Below are 21,646 nucleotides of genomic sequence, written 5' to 3'. Positions count from 1 at the left end.
CAGCTGACAAGTCCGTCAACAGTACCCTGTAGAGTGGTTATACTTAGCTTAAAGATCATAGATACTTCATAACAGAAATGAGAATATTCACAGGTTTAGTGATTAAAAACATTTATCTATTAATAAAACAGCTTTCTGATCATGAACATATGGTGCGTTAATACACATTTCACCTTCTTTGAATCACAGCTCCAAGAAGGATGTAATGTGAACTTAACTTCTGCTGTGTATTACAGAATTACCTTCAGATATTATAGTAAAGAATGCTGAGGCGACTGTCCTGAGTCAGGCTTCATTTCACTGAGTATCTTTTCAATTTACAGGAAATGGTATCTGTAAATGCAGAGTGTGTGAGTGTTTCCCCAACTTCACTGGCAGCGCATGTGATTGTTCTTTGGACACTGCACCATGTATGGCATCAAATGGACAGATTTGCAATGGAAGAGGAACGTGTGAATGTGGCACCTGTAATTGTACAGATCCCAAGTTCCAAGGCCCCACATGTGAAATGTGTCAGACTTGCCTTGGAGTCTGTGCCGAGCATAAGTAAGTACCAAGAAAACCAAGTCACAGCCTCTGTGCATTTGTTTACGTGTGCAGAATTTTTTAAATGAGGCTTTTGGTACCATGCTTTATTCCATCATGAAGTGCAGGGACATTGTATCATATGGTCTCTTCGGGCAGTAAAAGTTGTTGGGTGAGAATCAATAATTACAAACCAAATATTAATACAGTATTTTGATTGCTTCTAGGTTGACTAATTATTTCTTACATTCTTTCCCTGCCGTATTTTGTTAGGCATAGAAATGTGTACATTATGTTAAATCACTTTTAACCTTTTGGATTGACATGAGCGGGTTACAGCTTTTCCCTATTTCATTTCTGATTATCAACAACTCACCTTCTGCAGAGCTGGAAGGAACACAGGTCTGTAATGTGACAAACTGTAAAGTCACATCATCTTTTGACCTTTTGAAATTAATATAACAAAAGTATACATATACAGTGCAATTTCCAGAACAGTTAAAACTTCATTTAAGATTTTAGCTTAAAGTTTTCATTCAGAAATACTACTGAAAAGTCATTGACTGTGCTGACAAAAATCAAATCTAGATTTGTGTGGGCCAGTGACATTTGCACCCTGCCTTTGGAAATCCAGATTTTTAGGGATGAAGCATTTTCTGCACAGAAACTCTGGAATAAGTTTATGTTTAGTGGCTGGGCTGATTCCTGGCTTTGTGCAGCTGACTTTAAGGTTTCTCTTTCCAAAGTCTTTTTCAGTATAAAAATCTTGCTTAGTCTACTCTTTTCAATGAGTTATTCAGAGTAATATCCTACTGTAAAGCTTGTCACTCGTGTTCTTTTTAACCAGTCTGTGTCTCAGCTACTGTTTCACTATAAATATTCTCTTCCTACACTGCTTTCTCTGAAAGTATTCATTTTCCAGGTGGAGGTGTTTTAGCCTTACTTACTTTTAGAGATATAGGTATTTTTTTTCCTGTCCTAGAAGCTTGTGGATCATCCAAAGAAAGAGGAATTTGTTAAAGGGGGCTTTTGTTAATTACAAGGTACATAAATGTTATGGATAGTAAAGAGCCATGTCTTGCCTTATTTTTTCCTGACCTTTATGGCACAAGTGTTGGATTTATTTTTTTCCACATTTTCTCCTTTATGTTTCTTCAGAATAAATGCTAGAAATATTTCATGATCATATTAAAAAGCATTGCTTCTGATTTGTACTTTCTACAGGGACTGCGTTCAATGCAGAGCTTTCGATAAGGGAGAAAAGAAGGAAACATGTTCTCAGGAATGTATGCATTTCAACATGACACGGGTGGAGAGTCGAGACAAGTTGCCACAGCCCGGACAGCCGGATCCATTGTCTCATTGCAAAGAGAAGGATGTTGATGACTGCTGGTTCTACTTCACATACTCTGTCAACTCAAATGGTGAAGCCAATGTCCACGTGGTAGAGACCCCAGGTATGAACATGATGTTGCCTGCTCTCCCTTTGCCTTTGTTGTTAATTCATGCAGTTGTGTCCTACAAAGTAGCTCTGGTTGCTTTGTATGAGTTAGGTGCATTCAGAAATAGGCACCTATTCCCTGAGTGAGAGCTGTGGATGTCTGGAACTTGAGTGTCTTTAGAAGAACACAGGTCTCTCCAGATCTAGATTTGTCAAACCTTTAGGCTGACAGAAACAGCCTTTGTTTTCTAAAAACAAAAAGTCAATCAGATACGTATATTTGTTAAAGCATTTCATGTTTCCACTTGACATACTTTGCAGGCATATTTTATCCATCTTGTGGCAAGGCCTGGATGTCTGAATTGTGGTGTGTGTTTGGTTTGGTTTTTTTTCGACCAGGCTTGTACTGCGGGTTAGAAGCATCGGTATCTGTGGGACTTTGTTGCTTTTTTCTTTTCCTTTTCTTAATTATATGGAACCAGTGTTAAACACACAAAAACACCCAACCCTGCAAACTGCTTAAGTTAATTCATGTTGAAAGCCTTTGCTTTTCCTTAACTGAGGTACCTTCAAGAATAGATCTGGAAAGCCTTTTTCATGGTCAATCCTTAATAGTCAACTGTTCTTGATTTTGTTCAAGCTTCTGATACAAAGCAGAGACCAAACCTATAGTTCAGTCAGTAATTTACTGTTTACTTACCAAGAGCAGTATTGGTATGAATTACTGGATGTTACATCTAACAGTGCAAAAATTCTGGTTTTGTACATTAACATTGTGTGATCCCGATTTTTGTAAGCCTGATAAAAAATACAAATCTTACTTGTGTGTTAAAAGATTTAGTGCTGTGTTCTACTCAAGGAATTTTCAGAATTGATCATTTGCGTGTTCGTCACTTAACAAGGATCAGTGGCTCTTGGAAATAAATACCACTTCAATTCAGAATGTTTTAAATTCTCTACAAATGTAGTCCAAAGTATGGAGGAGGATTTTGAGCCTTGTCTTCTTTTAGGACAAGTCAACACATGCACTACACTTTTTAAGTCTGGCTTTTCTATCATGGATAAACTTGTGTTGCCTTGATTAAGAGCTGAATCAAGAATCAAGCCTTCATGCACCAGGAGGGACCTGAATTTTGTGCCAGATGAGTGCTGCAGGAACAAGCTCTGTTTGGTAGAGCTGTGTTCAGTGCAGTAGACATTTGTTCCTTAGTGGTTCCCAAAAAATTCCTGTCATGTCCATTCCCACTTTACTCACTCCTGCAGAGGCAGCTACCAAAATTAGGATTTGCAGTTTGGGAGCAAGCAGTGTTCCTTTTGACAGCACAGGAGCTGCATTTATTTGCTTCTTTCTCCTTCAGTCTGTGCATTGAGCTCTGCAAAAGCCCTTGGTCAGTTTGTGATTTAATGAGAATTTTATATTAATTAGAAGGGTCAGGTTTTATTTTGGAGAATTATTATTCCCATGTCAGGTACTTTAAATCATTTTGCATCTATATTACTCTTTTTCAAACACAATTCACTTATTGTGAAAGTACATTATATTTTTATCCAAAGAATCTGTGACCTTTTTTTAATTTTATTTTGAGATCAATTCCTGGGGTGAGGAAATATCCTTTAAGAAAATTCTGCCAGAAATAAAGTTATTACCTATCTCTACTATCTGACAATAGCAGCCATCTGAGGTAAAATAAGGAACACTCTTTTTCTGCAACACTGTTGATAAAAGATGTGGGGACTGTTTTGCTAGTCTGCATTTGTACTCCGGGTAGTTTATCCTTCCAGCACCACCTTTCACTTGGAGCACTTGCATGTTTAAAATACAATTGCTAGTTCTTTAATACTGTAGGTGAATAGCTCAAGTCACAATGTGTGGACTTCATCATTACAACACGAATTGTTCTATTGTTAAGATTAAACATAAATTGGAAGGATAGAAATAAACTGGAATGTTACAGGATGTACACATGCCAAAACTTCATTATTTGAAAGGAAAATAGCATTGGCATATCTCCAATATCCAAAATACTGGCTTCATTACAAAAAGAAAACTTTAAACTCATCTGTATTTGCATTACTTTTATCATCTTGTAAAATCATGCTTTCCTGACTTTGTTCCCTAGAATGCCCCAGCGGCCCGGACATCATTCCCATAGTAGCTGGTGTGGTTGCTGGAATTGTTCTTATTGGACTTGCATTATTATTGATTTGGAAACTACTAATGATCATTCATGACAGAAGAGAATTTGCTAAATTTGAAAAGGAAAAGATGAATGCTAAGTGGGATACGGTAAGTCGGGAAGCTTTTATTGGTATAAAAGCTGCAGTAGCTGAGGAAGAATAGATGATGTTTGGCACATGCCTTAAGTGTTTCAGATATATGCCTGCTTTTTGGCCTGTGGAGAAACAGAACTACCCTTATCTTAAGCTGTCTTTAAAACATGTTGTGTGTTGCCACTGGGGGTGAGAGGAAACAACCCTCTTTGAGAAGAACCTCTTAGGTTAGAAAAGTGAGTAGTAACTTCAGTTAAAATAAAATTTCAGAGGGGAGATGTGTTGATAACAGAATAGTTGAGCTTTGCAGTTCTACCGCACTTAACAACATATTATTAAAATGTTTAATAGAAGCTGAGTCACTTCTGTAGTAAGTGAAGAAGATTTTGCTCTTATGAAGATACTTCTACAGGTTTAGTTGAGAGAATTCAGTAACTAGTCACAAAATTGTGGCTGGAACTAGTTTTTTGAAATCTTCCAAGCCCCATATCAACAGAAAATTATGCAAGAGAACCAGGCCTATGGGCTACAGGCTTCCATAGGCCGTGGTGTCACTACCTCTGGGAAATCTTAGGAATCTGCAAATCAGAAACCCTTCACTATGCTAGTGTAGAAGTCAACACCTACATGTGCTTGATGAGAGAATAATTTAAAAAAAATAAATCTCCTAGGAAGCCTTTCATTTTCATTAAAGAAAATTAATTCATTCTGTGCTGGAAAAAAAAGTACTAACTTCATGTATAGCATGATTTTTTCACTGATAGTTGAGACTGTTACTTTTCCTTTTTTCTCTGAATTATTCGACATTGACCATTTCTTTTACTTCAGCAAGAAAATCCAATATACAAGAGCCCTATTAACAATTTCAAGAATCCAAACTATGGACGTAAAGCTGGTCTCTAAGTCTCAGTTTGTATCTTCTTTCATTTTCTTCCTTTTTTTCCCTTTGCATGTCGCTTCAAATTCACTGTGTGTCACAGTGAGTTAATCACAGTTTGAGTCTTGCTCTCAGTTCATCTACTGCTGCTTTGAGTCTGGGGTTCTAAAGAATGCAGCTTGAGAATTTTTAACTTTTTTGGACAGCAAGATTGCTTACTTACTAATACCACCACTACTGGCTTGAACTATTCTACAAGTGATGATCTTTTTTGGTGGCTAAAAGTGTGGATATATATAAAAGATCAGCTGTTAGGTTTGAAGAAGCAATTTAGATTGTTGAGGGACACAGCATTCAGTGGGAGGTGTTGTCTTCTATTTCTTCAGATCAGCAGTCAATTTGCTTAAAGTTGATGTGTTTGCAAAGCTAGTTTAGATACTCCTAAGACATTCCAGCCTATAAATATCATTGGTTTTATTAGAATAACTCTGGGAACATTCAAAGTAGCCTTACAGATTTTTCATTTCAACTGCTTTGGCTTATTAGCCTAGTATAGAACTGCCTGTATTGAAGTGTAAAATGCATATACACTTCTGATTCTGATATTTTTATTTATTTTATTTTTAAATATGCATCTTATTTTTTCCCCACATTTTTTCTATTGAAATGGGCATTATCACTGTCCTTGTAGCCCATCTGGCTTGGGGATCTCCATACAAAAAAGCATTGAGAGAAGGAAATATTCTTGTCCTCTCCAGATTCATTTTCCCCCAGTTTCCTAGCCCCTCCTAAACTGTGCCTGAAGACCTCATTTCTGTTTGGAAATGGTGACTTCAGTTCTCTTCACACCCAACCTGCAAGGAGGAAAAACAGTATCCAGAAGAGCAAGTCAGTAAACCAGAAGGGATGGATGGATGCCTTCTGTAGGCTTTGAGGTTGCACTCTCTGGAAGGCTTTAGGTGCTCTCCTTCCCTGAGATCTGCTGGGGAAGGAATAAGAAAGGGAGGATGAGATGGGGAGTGGGTGTCAGATGAGTGCTGAGAGATAAGAAGTACAGAGAACAGAGTAGAAGGAGGGGAATGAAGAAGTTGGGAAGGCAACACATCCCTTTAAATATGCAAGGGATTTTTTCAGGAGCCAGTGGAAAGGAAGAATCTGTATCTCTAATTTTATTCTGTTTGCTGCTTCCCTTTTTCAAAATAAAAATATACTGTGAAGGAGAAATGAGGGGGGAAAGCAGAAATTACAGATATTTAAGCTCTTATGTGCCCTCACTGTGACAACAATTCCAAATACTTTATCCAGCATTCTGAGCCCTTTCGTGATGGAATAAGCTTTCCTTTTCTCTTTGGAATCATTTCACTTCACAGTGTGTCCAGAATTGACTGTAAAAATGTGCATTTTGTTTGCCACATTCACCTCATTTCCATTTATCTTCTCAAGAGTTGATTATTCTGGGGAGGAACTGGAGTTCATGTTTCTTTCTAACATTTCATATAATCCATCTGATCCATCTGGTTAAGACTCTTGTTACCTTCTCTTCTGCTGTTCACTTAGCTGTGTACTTATTGTTGCATGCAGAACAAGCATCTAACAAACCATACAGTGTGTAACTCCCATTCTGTGCTCTCATTCTCTGCCTCATGACTTTAAGGATCTATTGTCTATAGTGCTGCCATTTTCTCCTCAAAATGTACTTGCAGAAAGCTTTCCTCTTGTGTAACTGGAGAGATTGACTTTGCATTTTTGTTTCACTGAGAAGATGAAAAGTAGGAAAGTGTGTTTTTTTTAAACATGACTTTATCATTTTTGGTGTTCAGAGGAATACCAGAACTTTGAGGAGAGAGGGAGGTGGGTTTAGTTTTATTGGCCACTAAACAGGAGATGAGTATTTGCAGAATAGGTGACCCACAGGAAGTAAAAGAAGAAAATCTTCCTTTCCCCTATAACTAAGATTTTCTGGGGTCTTTAGATTGTTGAAGTATCTTTTCATTTAGGTGAAGAACAAGTTGTATTGCCAAGGCAAGAAAGTCACCTGAAATCCCATTACAAGACAATGACACTGTAGTAGGTTCCCTCCAGGTGTATCCGTATACACAATGAACCATGTGCAGTTTGTATGACTCTTCCCCCTCTTCCACTGGGGTCAAATGTACATGTGGGCTTCGTTACTGCAGCAAGTCAACTGCAGCACCAGGAAGCTTGTCAGGGACCAGGTGCCCAAATACCTCACCAGTGCAGACTGTAAGAAAGATGGGGAGAGACTTTTTAGCAGGGTCTGTTGCGACAGGATGAGGAGTAATGGTTTTAAACTAAGAGGGGAGGTTCAGGCTGGAGATGAAGAAACAATTTTTTATAATGAGGGTGGTGAAGCACTGGCACAGGTTGCCCAGAGAGGTGGTGGATGCACCACCCCTGAAGACATTCAAGGCCAGGCTGGACGTGGTTCTGAGCAACCAGATCTAGTTGAAGATGTCCCTGCTTATTGCAGGGGGTTTGGACTAGATGAACTTCAAAGGTCCCTTCCAGCCCAAACTATTCTATGATTCTGTTCTACAGTGGTGTGACCGACTTGTTGCCACAGTAGCCTTGCAGTTGATGCTCAAACCAGTTAGGCTGAATCAAGCTCCATTTGTCCTTGGCCTGCAGTGTAGCTACTGTCTTAGTGTCCTTTCTCTGCTGTCAGGCCTTGCTGTATTCTCTACCCATCTGGTTTAGATTTGTGCCATTAATAGAGCGTGTACTCAATAGCAGGTTGGCTCCTTCCCTCTACTCTCCCAGTTGTGGCAGCGGATGCCCTCTGTCATCTGTATTGCCCTTAACCTTGGCTTTGCTTTGTCCTCTGATGCAACTGCAGTATTTATGGGTTAACAGATGGCTCGTTTTATATTACTGTAAAATAATGATTGATATTAGTGAGAACTGAAAATAGCAAGAACCAGCTCTTGAACAATGTCCATCATATTTGTCCATCATATTTGAAAAACCATGGCAGTCAGGTGAAGTTCCCAATGACTGCAAAAAGGGAAATATAACCCCCATTTTCAGGAAGGGGAAAATGGATAACCCAGGAAACTAGAGACCAGTCAGTCTCACCTCTGTGCCTGGCAAAATCTTGGAGCAGATACTCCTGGAAGGCATGCTAAGGCACATGAAAAACAGCAAGGTGCTTGGTAACAGCCGGCATGGCTTCACTAAGGGAAATCCTGCCTGACCAATTTGGTGGCCTTCTATGATGGGGTTACGGAACTGATGGACAGGGGTAGAGCAGTTGATGTCATCTACCTGGACTTGTGCAAAGCATTTGACACTGTCCCACACGACATCCTTGTCTCTAAATTGGAGAGACATCAATTTGATGGATGGACCACTTGGTGGATAAAGAACTGGCTGGGTGGCAGTATGCAAAGAGTTGTGGTCAATGGCTCGATGTCCGGCTGGAGACCAGTAACGAGTGGTGTCCCTCAGGGATCGGTGTTGGGACAAGTCTTGTTCAACATCTTTGTTGCTGACATGGACAGTGGGATTGAGTGCACCCTCAGCAAGTTTGCCGATGACACCAAGCAGTCTGGTTTGGTTGATACGCTGGAGGGAAGGGATGCCATCCAGAGAGACCTTGACACGCTTGTGAGGTGGGCTGATGCCAACCTTATGAAGTTCAACCACGACAAGTGCAAGGTCCTACATGTGGGTCGGAGCAATCCCAGGCACAGCTACAGGCTGGGCAGAGAAGAGATTCAGAGCAGTCCTATGGAGAAGGACTTTGAGGTGTTGGTCGATGAGAAACTTAACATGAGCCGGCTTCAGTGTGCGCTCGCAGCCCAGAAAGCCAACCGTATCCTGGGCTGCATCAAAAGGAGCATGACCAGCAGGTCGAAGGAGGTGATCCTGCCCCTCTACTCTGCTCTTGTGAGACCTCACTTAGGAGGTATTGAGTATTGTGTGCAGTTCTGGTGTCCTCAACATAAAAAGGACATGGAGCTGTTGGAGCGAGTCCAGAGGAGGGCCACGAGGATGATCAGGGGACTGGAGCACCTCCCGTATGAAGACAGGCTGAGAAAGTTGGGGCTGTTCAGCCTGGAGAAGAGAAGGCTGCTTGGAGACCTCATAGCAGCCTTCCAGTATCTGAAGGGGGCCTGTAGGGATGCTGGGGAGGGACTCTTCATTAGGGACTGTAGTGACAGGACAAGGGGTAATGGGTTAAAACTTAAACGGGGGAACTTTAGATTGGGTATCAGGAGGAAGTTATTTACTGTTAGGGTGGTGAGGCACTGGAATGGGTTGCCCAGGGAAGTTGTGAATGCTCCATCCCTGGCAGTGTTCAAGACCAGGCTGGGCAGAGCCAGCCTTAGTGTGAGGTGTCCCTGCCCATGGCAGGGGGGTTGGAACTAGATGATCTTGAGGTCCTTTCCCACCCTAACTATTCTATGATTCTAATGTATGTGATGAGTTTAAATATTCTAGAGTATAGTTTCTTACAGTGGCTTAGGACTTAAACCCATGATAAAGGTATCTTAAGTGACTGTTGAAACAGTAAGTTCATGGAGAAAAAAGGAATAAGAAGGTTATTCAGACATCCTAAATAATAGGTTTATCTTTATGCAATAGTAGACTGAACTGTTACCTTCTGAACACCCCAGTCTAGTTGAAAATTAATACTGTTGCAACAGCATAGCTCTTTATTTTCTGCTGAAGTTACTTTATAAAAATGCCTCCATCTTTCTTTTAATGTATCTCACTCAATCTTTTATACAGTTACTGTTTGTCAATTTTTATTTTAGTTTAAGTGTGCATGGTGTTTTCATTGATGGGGCGTGTGGCAAATGTTTTCCCTAACTTTGCATGCTTAAACCAGTGTATCCTCTGCAGTGGAGTAAAGAAAATAGGTTTGTCTGAAAACAGAGGTATTTGTTGAGGATCTCAGTTTTGGAATACCATGTTTTAGTGGCCAGTTAAAAATCTCTAATGCTGCTAATCTCAAGGTTTATACCATGTGCCAGCTGTGAGGGCCCTAGGTGAGGCGAGACTCATGTTGGACTAGTGGACATTTATTTACTACTCCCCTGTTAGTTTTAATGATAAGCTATCTACGTAAGACTTATCGAGGCCAGGGCTGAGGCACAGTGATGGACTGTGGCTGGGCAAGCTAGGGCCATCCCTGCCTGTGCAACAGAGGATTGCAGGGAAGGAATTGCAAGTCCCTTGGGCACCTGTGGTGCTGTTACAGGCAGTAGAGCCTCAAGAGCCATTCAGCTGATCACAAATAAGGTTGGGTGAAGCTGAATAGTTCTCTGTGTGGTGCCTAAATCTCCGTTATTTGTAGTGGAACTGAGACACTCAACTGCCCTGGGGAGATGCCTTAGTCAGTGACCTAAATCCTACCGTGTGCTTCTGAGTTCTTGAGAACCTGAAGCGTGAGTACAGGGGAAGACAGCACAGGGTTTCAGTTTCTCTGTAACTAGGGCTTCGGCTAAATAAAAAGCATGTAAATTTTGAATTCTGATTTCTTTAAAAAAAGCATCATAATAAAACCCGCAATCTTATCATGTAATTTGCATTTTAAACCTGATTGCAAGCACAAATTAATTGTATGAGCAGCATCCTGCACATTTTCAAGTTTTAGCCCTAACCTTTTGACCAATTCCTACACTATCTGATAAACATGATCTCTCCTTTACAAACGGGAAAATGTAAACATACACCTCCTTGTATGTATGTGCTGAGGGTAGCCTGTTTTGTGACATGTTCAAGGTTAAAAGCACAGTGTAACAAGAACTGCATAATGCGTCGCCTTATACATGCTGTGCAGTACCTCCTGGTCTGCAGGTGAGATAGCTTACTGAGCTTCCAGGCTTGCTCTGCATCACAGATTTTAATCATTTATATTTTTAAGAATTCTTCATTAAAACTTACGAGGAAACAAGCAATGTACATTGCCAAGAACTTAGAGCTGTAAGGAGATGCTTCAGTTAGTTCAGATTAAATCCCTCATTCCTGGATGTTTTTCCAGTTTCATTTACATCTTACTATTGCAAAGCTATTTATTAAAAACACTGGGGGGAGTAATTTTGCACTGATGACTTTGGCAGAGGAGTAGGCACAGCACTGTGTTCCATTTACTTAAAAAACAAATCTTGATTCCCCATCCCTTTTTGAACCAGTAGTTGATACAATTTTGGTCAAGCCCCAGTTTGCCTATGAACTGTTGGAAGGGTCTGTTGCTGTTAACTGTGTTTTGTGAAGTGCAGCCAGCACTGGACACTCAGTTCTTCCTTCACCTCAAGCCAGAAGACATTGACTCTGCTTTTGAGAAGAGTGAACAGAGAACCCTGACTTCCATTGTCCAGTGATCTGGGTTCCGGCTGAGCTCTGTTGTTCTAGGCAGGATTGGGTGTGCCTCATTGCCCTCCATATGCAGAGAAGCTGGTTTTAAGGAGAAAGGCCCTTTGTCTGTGAAAAGAACCCTGGCATAAAGGCAGTTCACCACCTAAATGGTCTTCCTTAGCAGCAAGCTACAACAGTTTGTTGGGGTAGACCAGTTACTTGCCATGTACCAGGTCTTGCTAAGAGTAGGCAACAAACCTCTCAGGAGTTGTGAAATTAACATTTCACACCTAGTTGATTTCTTGCTTGCCTTGTCACCTCTAGGCACATTCTGTGGTATTCCCAGTTGATTTTCCAAGTTGATGACCCTGAGAAAACAGACACAGCTGGTGTTTGTGTGTCTAGCAGGAGGATTTCCTTTGACTCCAGGAAAAAATGGTTTAACCTGAAATATTTTAAATGCTGTGTGATTTAATAGAGTAAAATTTAATTCATATAGTCATATAGGCCATTTCAGATTGAGGGGAACTTCAGAAGAGAGGTTCCCTTACTGCTGCTGACGGCCACATTCAGTTATGGCCAGAACTGCACTCAGTACTGCATTCCCGCAGGTATTCCTTCTGTATAGCTTTGTTCTGGTAAACAACATTTGTTCAGGGTGACGTTCAGGTGGTGGTAAAAACAGAGTACCGCAGGTCCCAGCTGCGTGGGTGCAGTACTGGCAGTAGCCATTTCTCCTGCTGAGATTTGTCTATTAATTTTGAGTCCAGGCTGTTTATCTTCAGTGTGCAAGGATGCCATAAATGGAGCAAGATTTACTGAGGTGAAAGGAAACCTGGGAAGAAAGGAAGCTTAAAATGAGGTTTGTTTAGAGGTTTTCAAATCTCAGCAAGAGAGACAGAAGCAGTTGTTGTGTAGGCATTTCTCGTATCAGTAGGAGTAGTGGTTTTACTTACAGCATTTGCATCAGTACAGAAGTTTTTGTTCCATCTGTGAATTTTATACATACAGGGGCTGGGGGACCTGGAGTAATAAAAGGAGAATGACGAGTACTGAAGGTTCAGTGTAAATTTTGAATGTGTATTATAAAAATACTACAAGCCCTTCCACTTTCTTTCTAGAATTATGTTACAAGATAAGCTGTTTAAAGGTTTACTGTAGCAGAATGTGGTCTGTGGTCGGCCGTGGCTTCAAAGAATGCTGTTTACAGTTCTGTTCTTCTTCAAAACTACCATGGTGGGTCGCAGGCCCCTGAAGTGACCACAGGAGGTTCTGAAGGAAATCTGTGGTATGAACTGGATGGGATCGTGCCCTAACCCTTTGCCTTGTTAGCTGAGCATGCCTTTATTCAAGTTGCTAGAGGGAAAACTAGTTTGACTTAAGCTGTTTGTGTGTACAAACAAAGTATTAATGGGTAATTTCTTACACTAATTTTAGGCTAATTTTTACACTTCTTGGTCTTTTTTTTTTTTTGTCTCTTTAAATGTTAATATAAATATTTCTCTCTTTCTAGGGTGAAAATCCTATTTACAAGAGTGCAGTGACAACTGTGGTCAATCCTAAATACGAGGGAAAATGAACACTGCTTGTATAACTTCACAACACTGTATGCAGCATAGCAATTTTTGTAGTCACAGTAAGATAGATTTAGGGCAAACTGCAGTGATTTTACTAATTCATTACATATAGGTTTGTTTTCCTGTGGGAAAATGTACCATATGTAATTTTTTTCTTTTTGTTTTATTTTTTTTGCAAATGAAAGTAATCAGTGCCGGAGGTCTGACTCACAAGAAAAAACTTGAGACTGTGTAGCCTGGTCAGCTGAGGTCACGTGGTGCCTTTTTCAGCCTTTCCCACTCCCGTGCTGCAAATCCAGGTCTTCTGCAGGGTGCGATACTGCTGTGGCATGCCTGGGAGGGAAATGGCGCAAGCAATCGGCGTGAGGGCTCTGCCTAGCCATTTAGTATTAAACTTTTTAGCTTTACAGGGAAATCAGGGCTTGAGTTTGCAGATACAATTAAACTTATGTAGCATGGAGCTGGTGGTGAAGTGGTCTTCTACTTGCTAGACATATGATTAAGTATATGGTAAGTTGAATACGTTGGAAGTGAGCAGTGTAAATGGCTGAAAGTGTGTGCATATCTATTTTTCATGTGTAAGTTGCTTTTTGCCAGGTTAGGTTCAAAATGAAAGGGTTGAGAAGAATGTTCAGATGGAAAAAATAGCTTTAAAACGTGCCATTACTGAAAAAGTTGCTGACTGGTAACTTGCTTGTTTTTCCTTTGTAAATTCAAGCCCTGGGTGGCAGTATCATGAAGTACCACACCAAGACATCCTCAAAACACCTAAGGGCCTTACTTGATACTGTGTCTTTATTCTGTCATATTTCCTTGGTTTAAAGCCTGGTGCTTTGTCACCCTTCTAATCTTTTTAACGTATTTGGTTGCAGTTCTTTTTGTAATATTTTTGTATCACACCGGCTTTTATTTTTCCCTTTTTTGTGAGCAGTCTTAGCTGTAAATTTGCCTTTACCCTGTAGCTAAGATTGCGTAGTTTGTCATGTGACAAGTCACACAGCATCCTTGACATGTGCCATGTATATTTGCCTCTGACCATTCAAACTGCATCATAGTCATATCCTTGTTTTAAGTGCCTTTTTATTTTAACAGATGTTCACTTTTTACAGTGCTATTACTGAAGTTATTTATTAAATAAAAGTACCTTAAAATACTTCTAAACCTTGTCTCTTTATCTTGCGGAAGTTGATACTGTTCGAAAAAACCAAGGTCTGAGTCTGTTTGGGTAAGAGGTGATAAACATTGCAATAATAACAAATAGAACCTTTAGGTAAAGTTGGAGGAGAGTGAAGCAGAAGGGATCTTGGGTAACAAATGGTAGCGGCTGTATGAAGTGCACAAAGGCCAGGGTGTAGCACAGTGTAGTGTGTTACCTATAGTGACCATTGATGTAAAGCCTCAAGCTTCTGCTTGCATGTGTGCTGGGGAAGTTTGGTGGTTTGGTAACTGTTCCAGTAAATGTGTATTTGTTAATACTGTTTCACAACACACAGCAACAGAGTACTGCATTTTGTAGGAAAAGAAAGTCTGCCAAATCTTTTTGAAGGGTATAACGTATTAGATAGATTATCGAAACCACTTTGTAATTGAATATATTCCTGAAGTATATTCATGGAATCTGTATGATTCTTTTTGTTGCAAACTGTTGGTACTTCAGGTTATCCTGAGAAGCCGGGAATCTGTTCAAAAAGTCCTTTTTATCCTCCGAGGGCAGCAGGAGCCTGGTCTCCATAAAATAGGAGAGATTGGAGATTGGGGTGGGGGTGGGTGTCTCTCTCCATCTCTCTGCGGGGTGGGCAGCTGCAGACAAGAGGGTCCAAGAAGCACTTACAAAACAGTCTTGATTGTCTGAGGCCAGTTACTGAAGGGATCCAGGGTGAGGTGGGCATATATGTTGGTGTGTTCAAGGCAGGGTGGTGGCAGTGGGGAGAGCAGGGATCCAGGGGCAGCTGTGGGACAGGCTGTCAGCCTGGCACTGGAGTGATGGGCACTGCAGACATGTCTGTATTTCCCACTAACAAACAAGCCTTCCTTCTGACCAGCTGGAAAGACTTGAGGAAACCATTGGTCCTGTTCAGGTTTCCATGAGTGCTGCCTTTTCTCTGTAGTGCTCTGTGTGTGTGCTGTATACATGTTTTTGCATGTGTCTGCACGTGCTTACAGGGAGCACATGCTTAGGCTCACTACAGTGTGGACCTGGGGACATGGAGCTGCTGCAGCCTCACTTCTCATGGGCTACCGGATTTAGCAACAGGTACATTTTCTGATGGTCAATGCAAATGAGTAAACTCAAGAGATGGGAAGAAGCTGTGCAGTAATTTAGCCTGCTGTCCTTCCTAACAAAGACCGCAGTACTGCTCTAAATTAGTTCCTACATCATGAATGCTCACTCATGTATTGCTTCTCCAAGGAGGTGAAACTAAACAAGCCTGAAAATGACAGTAACCTGACCACAAAGTAAGAAATCTTGGGGGCTGCACCTGTGTGTACAATGTGTGTTTTCTGTTCCTCTTGATGCTGACTTTACAGAATTGTGACCTGACCGTGGCCAGGATGACATGACATTTTCACTGGGGCACTTGAATATTTACCTCCCTTCCTACCACTTCGGTCACTTCCCGAACAACATTCAGGATTTTCAGTTGTTAAGGAAAGATGCAGAAACTTCTAACCATGTTCTGTATTACGTGGCTATGAAAACCCTTCTTTGGAGACAAGGCAGCTTAAACAGAAGGGGTAATTTCTGACCTTTATGGCCCTTGGGATTCAGTATTCTAGAAAGATTAATCCCACATCCGTGTCTCAGAGTGTATCAAAACCCCTTTCAAATCTGGGGTTTTTTTTTTACTTCTTAGTCTTCCCCAGGTTGCACAAAACACTGTGATCCTGAACTACCCAGAATTCATGTCACACAGGTAGCAGGATGCTGATCTTTGGGAACCCTGATCCTTATACAGCATTGCCAGTTCTGCCTAAATTAAGCAAATTTTTAACTATGTGTGCATTAACCTTATTCCATCCATTCATTTATACGTTACATGTTCTGCAGTTTCCTTAATGAGTCTGGTTTCAAAACATTTTTGTGGATAGGTAGATGACTTTTACACAGAGATGCTCCTGAAGGCTCTGGATTCAAGTAGCCTGTTGAGGAGAGCTTTTTTAAAACCCTTGTTTAAACTGGGTTTCCAGTAGCCACTTACAGCCAGATGGAAGCTGCTTAATATCTCCAAGTGAACAGTTGCTTAAATGAGAGAGAACAGCTGCCATCCTACAGTATCAGGTCCAAGATACTGTAACTGTCACAGAACATATGATTTGCTCTAAAGCAGGATTGGATGCTCTACCTAAGAGAGATGGTGTAGCTCAAATATGATTAAGTGCTGGAAAATAGAAGTAGTTGTGAATCCTTCTTGCCTTATAAATAATGATCTCAGCTACTTCCCCTGGATTCTCCAAGTTGGTGAAGCAATGAACTAATACTAAAATACCAACAACAGATGCATAGACTCAAAAGACTGGGATCTGACACAAGCCAGATAAAAGATCCCAGTAGTATATCTCTTTTAAAAGAGGTGCAGTTAACACAACTGTAGTCTAGCTATCCCTAATCCATGAATTTCTCTGATTCCTATCCAGTAACTGAAGAGCTAGGCTAGAATTGCTTTATGGTGGCTGTTAATAAAACAAAGGTTCTTATCCTGAATTGAAACAGAAACAGCAAAAATCTAAGTCAGCTAAAGAAAACATCTCTCTCTAATCACATGCTTTATCCTGTAACGTCCATGAACTACCTTTGCCACAGCATGTTAAGCCTTTTGCCTTAACCTGCCTCTGGGCTGCTTGAAGACTAGTCTAGAGCCAGTCTAGTTGCGACCTGTCAGAGAAACTGAAATGGTCTCTTAGCACAGTCTTGAGCACCAGTGTGTGAGGAAATCTACACTGATAAATATATACTCCCCCTGGGATTCTGATGTTTTTCTTTTCTGCACAGTCACACTGCTCTACAATATGACCATTTTTTTCTTTTCCATCACAAATATAAATACATTCTCAGAGCACAAAATGTGAATGGGGAGGTGGGGATGGGGGAGATAAACTTTTTAAGGTAAAACTCTTACTTACTAAAGCTTTGGTACTGATCAAATAGAAGCGGTGAAAGAGTATGCTCTCTAGCCACAGAGTTGTACTATTTAGAGGGTATTTTCCAAGCGCTTCTGTTTTTCTTTCTGAAGAATTAGAGGTGCTGCCAAAGCGGTTACCTAGAAGAAGGAAAATATTTATAAGCAACTGTGAATACAAGTACCAGAACACAGAGTGCTGCAAAGTAATTCAAGTGAATGTTCGTTAAGGATAATACATACATTAACCCACATCTCATTAAAATATATAAAGAGCAGCTAGGAAGAAACACTGTAGGATATAATTTGAAATAACTTGAGAATATTTTGGTTAAACATTAATTTTACATGTTGAAGGTAGGGTTTGTTTTTTTTTTTTAATAACAGTAACGTGTTAGAAATAGCGTCTTAAATACAGAGAAAGAAAAAAAGACGACTTGAATACTGCCAATGGAAAATGATCATAAATATATTTGTTTATTCTTCACAGGACAGCTATATGAACTGTCCCACCTTGTTTTAACACTGCATTACACAAAACTCAAGTATTTTTTATCCACAATAGATTTTAAAATACTATATTGTCAATTCTCTGCTATGTGAAATTTCAAGCTCTTGATTCCATGCCTAATTTTACATACACCATTAGGATTGCCAAAGCAGATTTTGATACACGCTTTAAATTTGACTTGACTTTCAAGTGATGTGAAGAGTAAGACTTCTATTAGCAATGTCTTGCATTGCAAACTATTGAATATTATTTACATATGTGGGGGTTTGGGTTTGGTTTGGTTTTGGTTTTTTTTTTGCTATTTGAAAGTTCCAAGCTGCACCTTCTTACCAAGATACTGATTACCAGTTAAGGATGCCTCACTGTGAAGAATGAGCCAACGCTGCAGATGAAAGTATGGGTTATTCTTCATATGTACTAGATACTTCTGCTTAGCCATTAACACATCTACAGACCACAGCCTGCTTTTTCCTTTGCTCTCTGCTTCCTGAGGACATTGTGTACCGAAGGAGAGGGTAAGCTAGTGCAGGCACAGCTGGCAGTGAGGTGTGTTGGCCAGTGTTTCTTTGTAATAGGGTGAATGTCAGGAAGCAAAGTTTCAGAGCGAGGAATGAAAGTGAGTGATGAGGAGAATGCCTGAGGTATGGAAGCAGTGCACAGAGGAAGGGTAGGCAGGGAAAGGAAGAGCCCAGGCTCTGTGAAAGAGGGGGAAATCCGCCTGTTTTCCTTAAGTCACTCACACTCCTCCAGCTACATGTTTGCTTTCATATCCTTTTACAAAGTTATCTACTTCATAGTTACCAATGAATCTGTGCTTAAATGGCATCTTGTCACATTCTCAACTTTTTGCAAGCTCTTCAGATTTTCTTCCATTACAGCAATCAAAATTTCTCCTTCTCTCTTGTGTTCATGATGAGTTCTCCTATAGAAAGTGAATTGTTTCGGTGTGTATCTCAGAAAAAAATTACAGAACAGCTCTTTAAAATGAAAACCAAGATACAGAACACGGAAAAGAATTGTCTGTATTTCCTCAATAACAATATCATGGCAGTACAGAACAGTCAATATAGATTAATCAAACCATTGTAGCTAAGTAGATAATTACGTGCTGTAAAAAAAAAAAACAACTGGAAATGAAAAAACTACTTTTTTATCTATTATAGTATTTATCATTTACGTTAGCACAGGGTCCAGACAAGTAACAAAGAAAAAAGAAAAATAAGTGTGTCTGAAGCATCATAGATTTTGTTCTAGGAGTATTTCCTACCCAAAGCACAGCCCTAAGAATAATCAATCACATGGTCATGGGTTTTTTTCTGAATAAGGAGTATAGACTCAGGATCAAGGCCTACTTCAGAGTCCTGTATAAAAAAAAAAAAGGCATCAAAATCCAGTAATTCAGATCAAATGCATTTATTCTTCTGCACAAGTAATAATCTATGAAATAAGAAGGGGTAAGGAGTGGAGTGCCTTTTTTTTTTTTAATAAGGTTGCTGACATAGCATAATAGGTGCATCAGAAACTCTGAAAGGATGATAATCGATAGGATATTATAATTGCAAGACTGATAAAAGTCAAGCCATCTACTATAGTAATGTCTAATTGCAAGAAGAGAAAGTATAAAAAATAAAGGAATAGCCATGTTTGGAGGGAAGCATCAAATTATTCTTGGGCACCATAGAGCCTGTTCAAGACAGACTTAAGATCAGACAGGAGAAGGACTGAATAAACAGTGAAAGAAGCTGATCAAAGTAAGAAGGTGTCCTTGAAAAAGATAAATTGCATTTAAATGAAGAAAATAAGAACAGAAAGTTAAACATTAAAAGTATGCTTAAGAGGATTTAGCGCTTCATGGAAGGCATAAAAACTAATAAATACACTGGAACAAGAAGCCTGAAACTGAGATACAAGGACAGCTGGAACAGGGAAACAGGATATGTAAATTCATTCTTTGCATCTATATTTACTGGAAAGGAGTTTCATGAGCTAGCCACCCTCAAATCCCCATCTGGGGCAAATACCAGAGAAATCATTCAAACTAAAGTGTCGAAATATTCTAGAGATAAATCAACAAAAGCAATTGCAGCAAACTGCCAAGAACTGATGTTAATCATTTAAGAAGGCTTAAGGAATTCAAGGATGAGTGCCAGAGCTCATTGCTATATGGATGGAAAAAGGCTAACATACATAGTCTCAATTTTTAAGAGGCTTTCTGGAAGTTTAAAAAAAAATACAGAAGAGTTATACCGATGTTGTGGACAGGGTAAGTAGATCACATCATGGAAGAATCAACATGGGCTGAAGGAAGTCATCTCACAGATTCAGACTTCTTTGAGGGCGTCAAAGAGAGATAATTTCATGTAACTGGAGTTCCAAAGCTTTTCAACAATGCTTTTCATCAGACCCTTAAAGAAACTTCCAGAGAATGTGAGAAAAGTCTTCAAAATAATAGATAACTATTAAAGCAGAAGATAGAAAAAATAGCATAGGATTTAATTACCAGTTTTCTAATTTGAGAGTTGTTATTGATGGAGTCTTCAACCTGGTGGCAGGTAATACAGCCCAAAACCAACAAGGTCCTCTAAAGAGCTGCTTTCCAGATGGTTGGACCCCAGTAAGTGCTGGTGCATGGGGTTATTCCTCCCCAGGTGCAAGTCTTGGCACTTCTTTCTCTTCATTGAATGTCATGAGGGTCCTCTCTGCCCAATTCCCAGTCTGGCCATGTCCCTCTGAATTTCAGCACAACCACACAGTGTACCAGCCACTCCTCACAGTTTTGTACCGACTGCAAACTTGCTGAGGGTGCACTCTTACCATTCATCCAGGTCATTACAGAAGATGTTAAACTGTAAAGGGCCTGATATCAAACCCTGGGATACACCACTGGTGACTGGCCTCCAACTAGACTTAGTACCACTGATCGCAACCACCTCAGCCCAGCTGTTCAGTCAGCTTTCAACCCACTTCACTGTCCACTTGTCTAATATATAGTTCACCACCTTGTCTACAATGATGAATGAAACTGTGTCAGAAGCTGTACTAAAGTCAAGGTAACATCCACTGCTGTCCCCTCAGAAAATCATTCATAATTTTAAATGAAGGAAAATGGTAAAAATCAATTGTATCTGTATTTACTGACAATAGCTGAACTACCTGTAGTCTACTCAGGAAATAAGGTACAGAGCATCAGCATAATGTTCAGCAACAGTCAATAAAACATCTAGAATAATCAGGGATTACTAGAAAAAGAGTAAAAAGCAAACCAGAAAAACTTGAAAAAATCTAAAAAAGAAAAGGAGTGATGTGACTAAATCTTGAATATTGCTTCAGTCTCAGCCTTCTCAGCAAAGATACAATAAAACTGGAAAAAATACTGAGGAGGATGCCAAACTTAAAAGTTGCATTCCAGTCTATACAGGGAATGACTAAATACAAAGGGATTTTCAGCCTGGAAAAGACAACTAAATGAGGATATCATAGTGACCTCTCATGAGAGGCAATGGAGAAGGTGAACAGGGGAAGACCAAAGAGTTATCAGACAAAGATAATTTCAAGCTCAGAATAAACATAAAGTACCTCTTCTCATAACCATAATTAGGCTGTAAAATACTTTGACATACTGTGGATGCTATGGATTTTAAAAGAATAAATAAATTCATCAAAAAAGAATTCATCAAGGGAGATTAGCTACAGAGCATAGTAAATATGGCTTAATTTGAAATTGGAGAATATTCTGGGAAGAATTATATACTGTTCTCTACACATCTGCTTTCGAACACGGAGAGAGAGCACTGGATTATATGAATTTTCAGTCTGATCCAGGAAGGTTAGAAACCTTTATATTCTTTAGTATCCACCATTCATACCACAAATTGGCTAGCTGCAAGGGCCTGTTGCAGACCTTTCCAATTCCATATCAAGCTAGTAAACAAAAGCTTTTTCCTTTTTCCTCCTGCGTTTTCTTTTCTATCACAAGAAAAAAAAAACCTTTGTAGCAATAAT

The 21,646-nt window shown here is 39.9% G+C and overlaps 1 protein-coding gene and 1 long non-coding RNA gene across 2 annotated transcripts in view; one reads left to right on the top strand and one right to left on the bottom strand.

The window, feature by feature from the left end:
- Positions 1-14,176, top strand: part of ITGB1 (integrin subunit beta 1) — a 45,756-nt gene extending 31,580 nt beyond the window's left edge. Inside the window, exons 13-16 of the mRNA XM_065666707.1 lie at positions 324-546; positions 1,750-1,982; positions 4,087-4,253; positions 12,952-14,176. Coding sequence (XP_065522779.1) covers positions 324-546; positions 1,750-1,982; positions 4,087-4,253; positions 12,952-13,017 — 689 coding nt within the window. The 3' untranslated portion in view covers positions 13,018-14,176. The remainder of the gene's footprint in view (positions 1-323; positions 547-1,749; positions 1,983-4,086; positions 4,254-12,951) is intronic.
- Positions 14,177-14,769: 593 nt separating this feature from the next.
- LOC136009189 (uncharacterized) lies at positions 14,770-18,560 on the bottom strand. Its single transcript, XR_010610381.1, has 3 exons — positions 18,446-18,560; positions 17,138-17,274; positions 14,770-14,815 (listed from the first exon to the last, which is right to left on the bottom strand). It is a non-coding gene; the product is annotated as an uncharacterized LOC136009189 (long non-coding RNA).
- Positions 18,561-21,646: the final 3,086 nt, after the last annotated feature.

This window comes from Lathamus discolor, chromosome 2, assembly GCF_037157495.1.
Source record: "Lathamus discolor isolate bLatDis1 chromosome 2, bLatDis1.hap1, whole genome shotgun sequence".
In the NCBI taxonomy this organism is placed as follows: Eukaryota; Metazoa; Chordata; class Aves; order Psittaciformes; family Psittacidae; genus Lathamus; species Lathamus discolor.
Note: the sequence above shows the minus strand (reverse complement) of the source record. Positions and strands in the feature narration are given on the sequence as shown.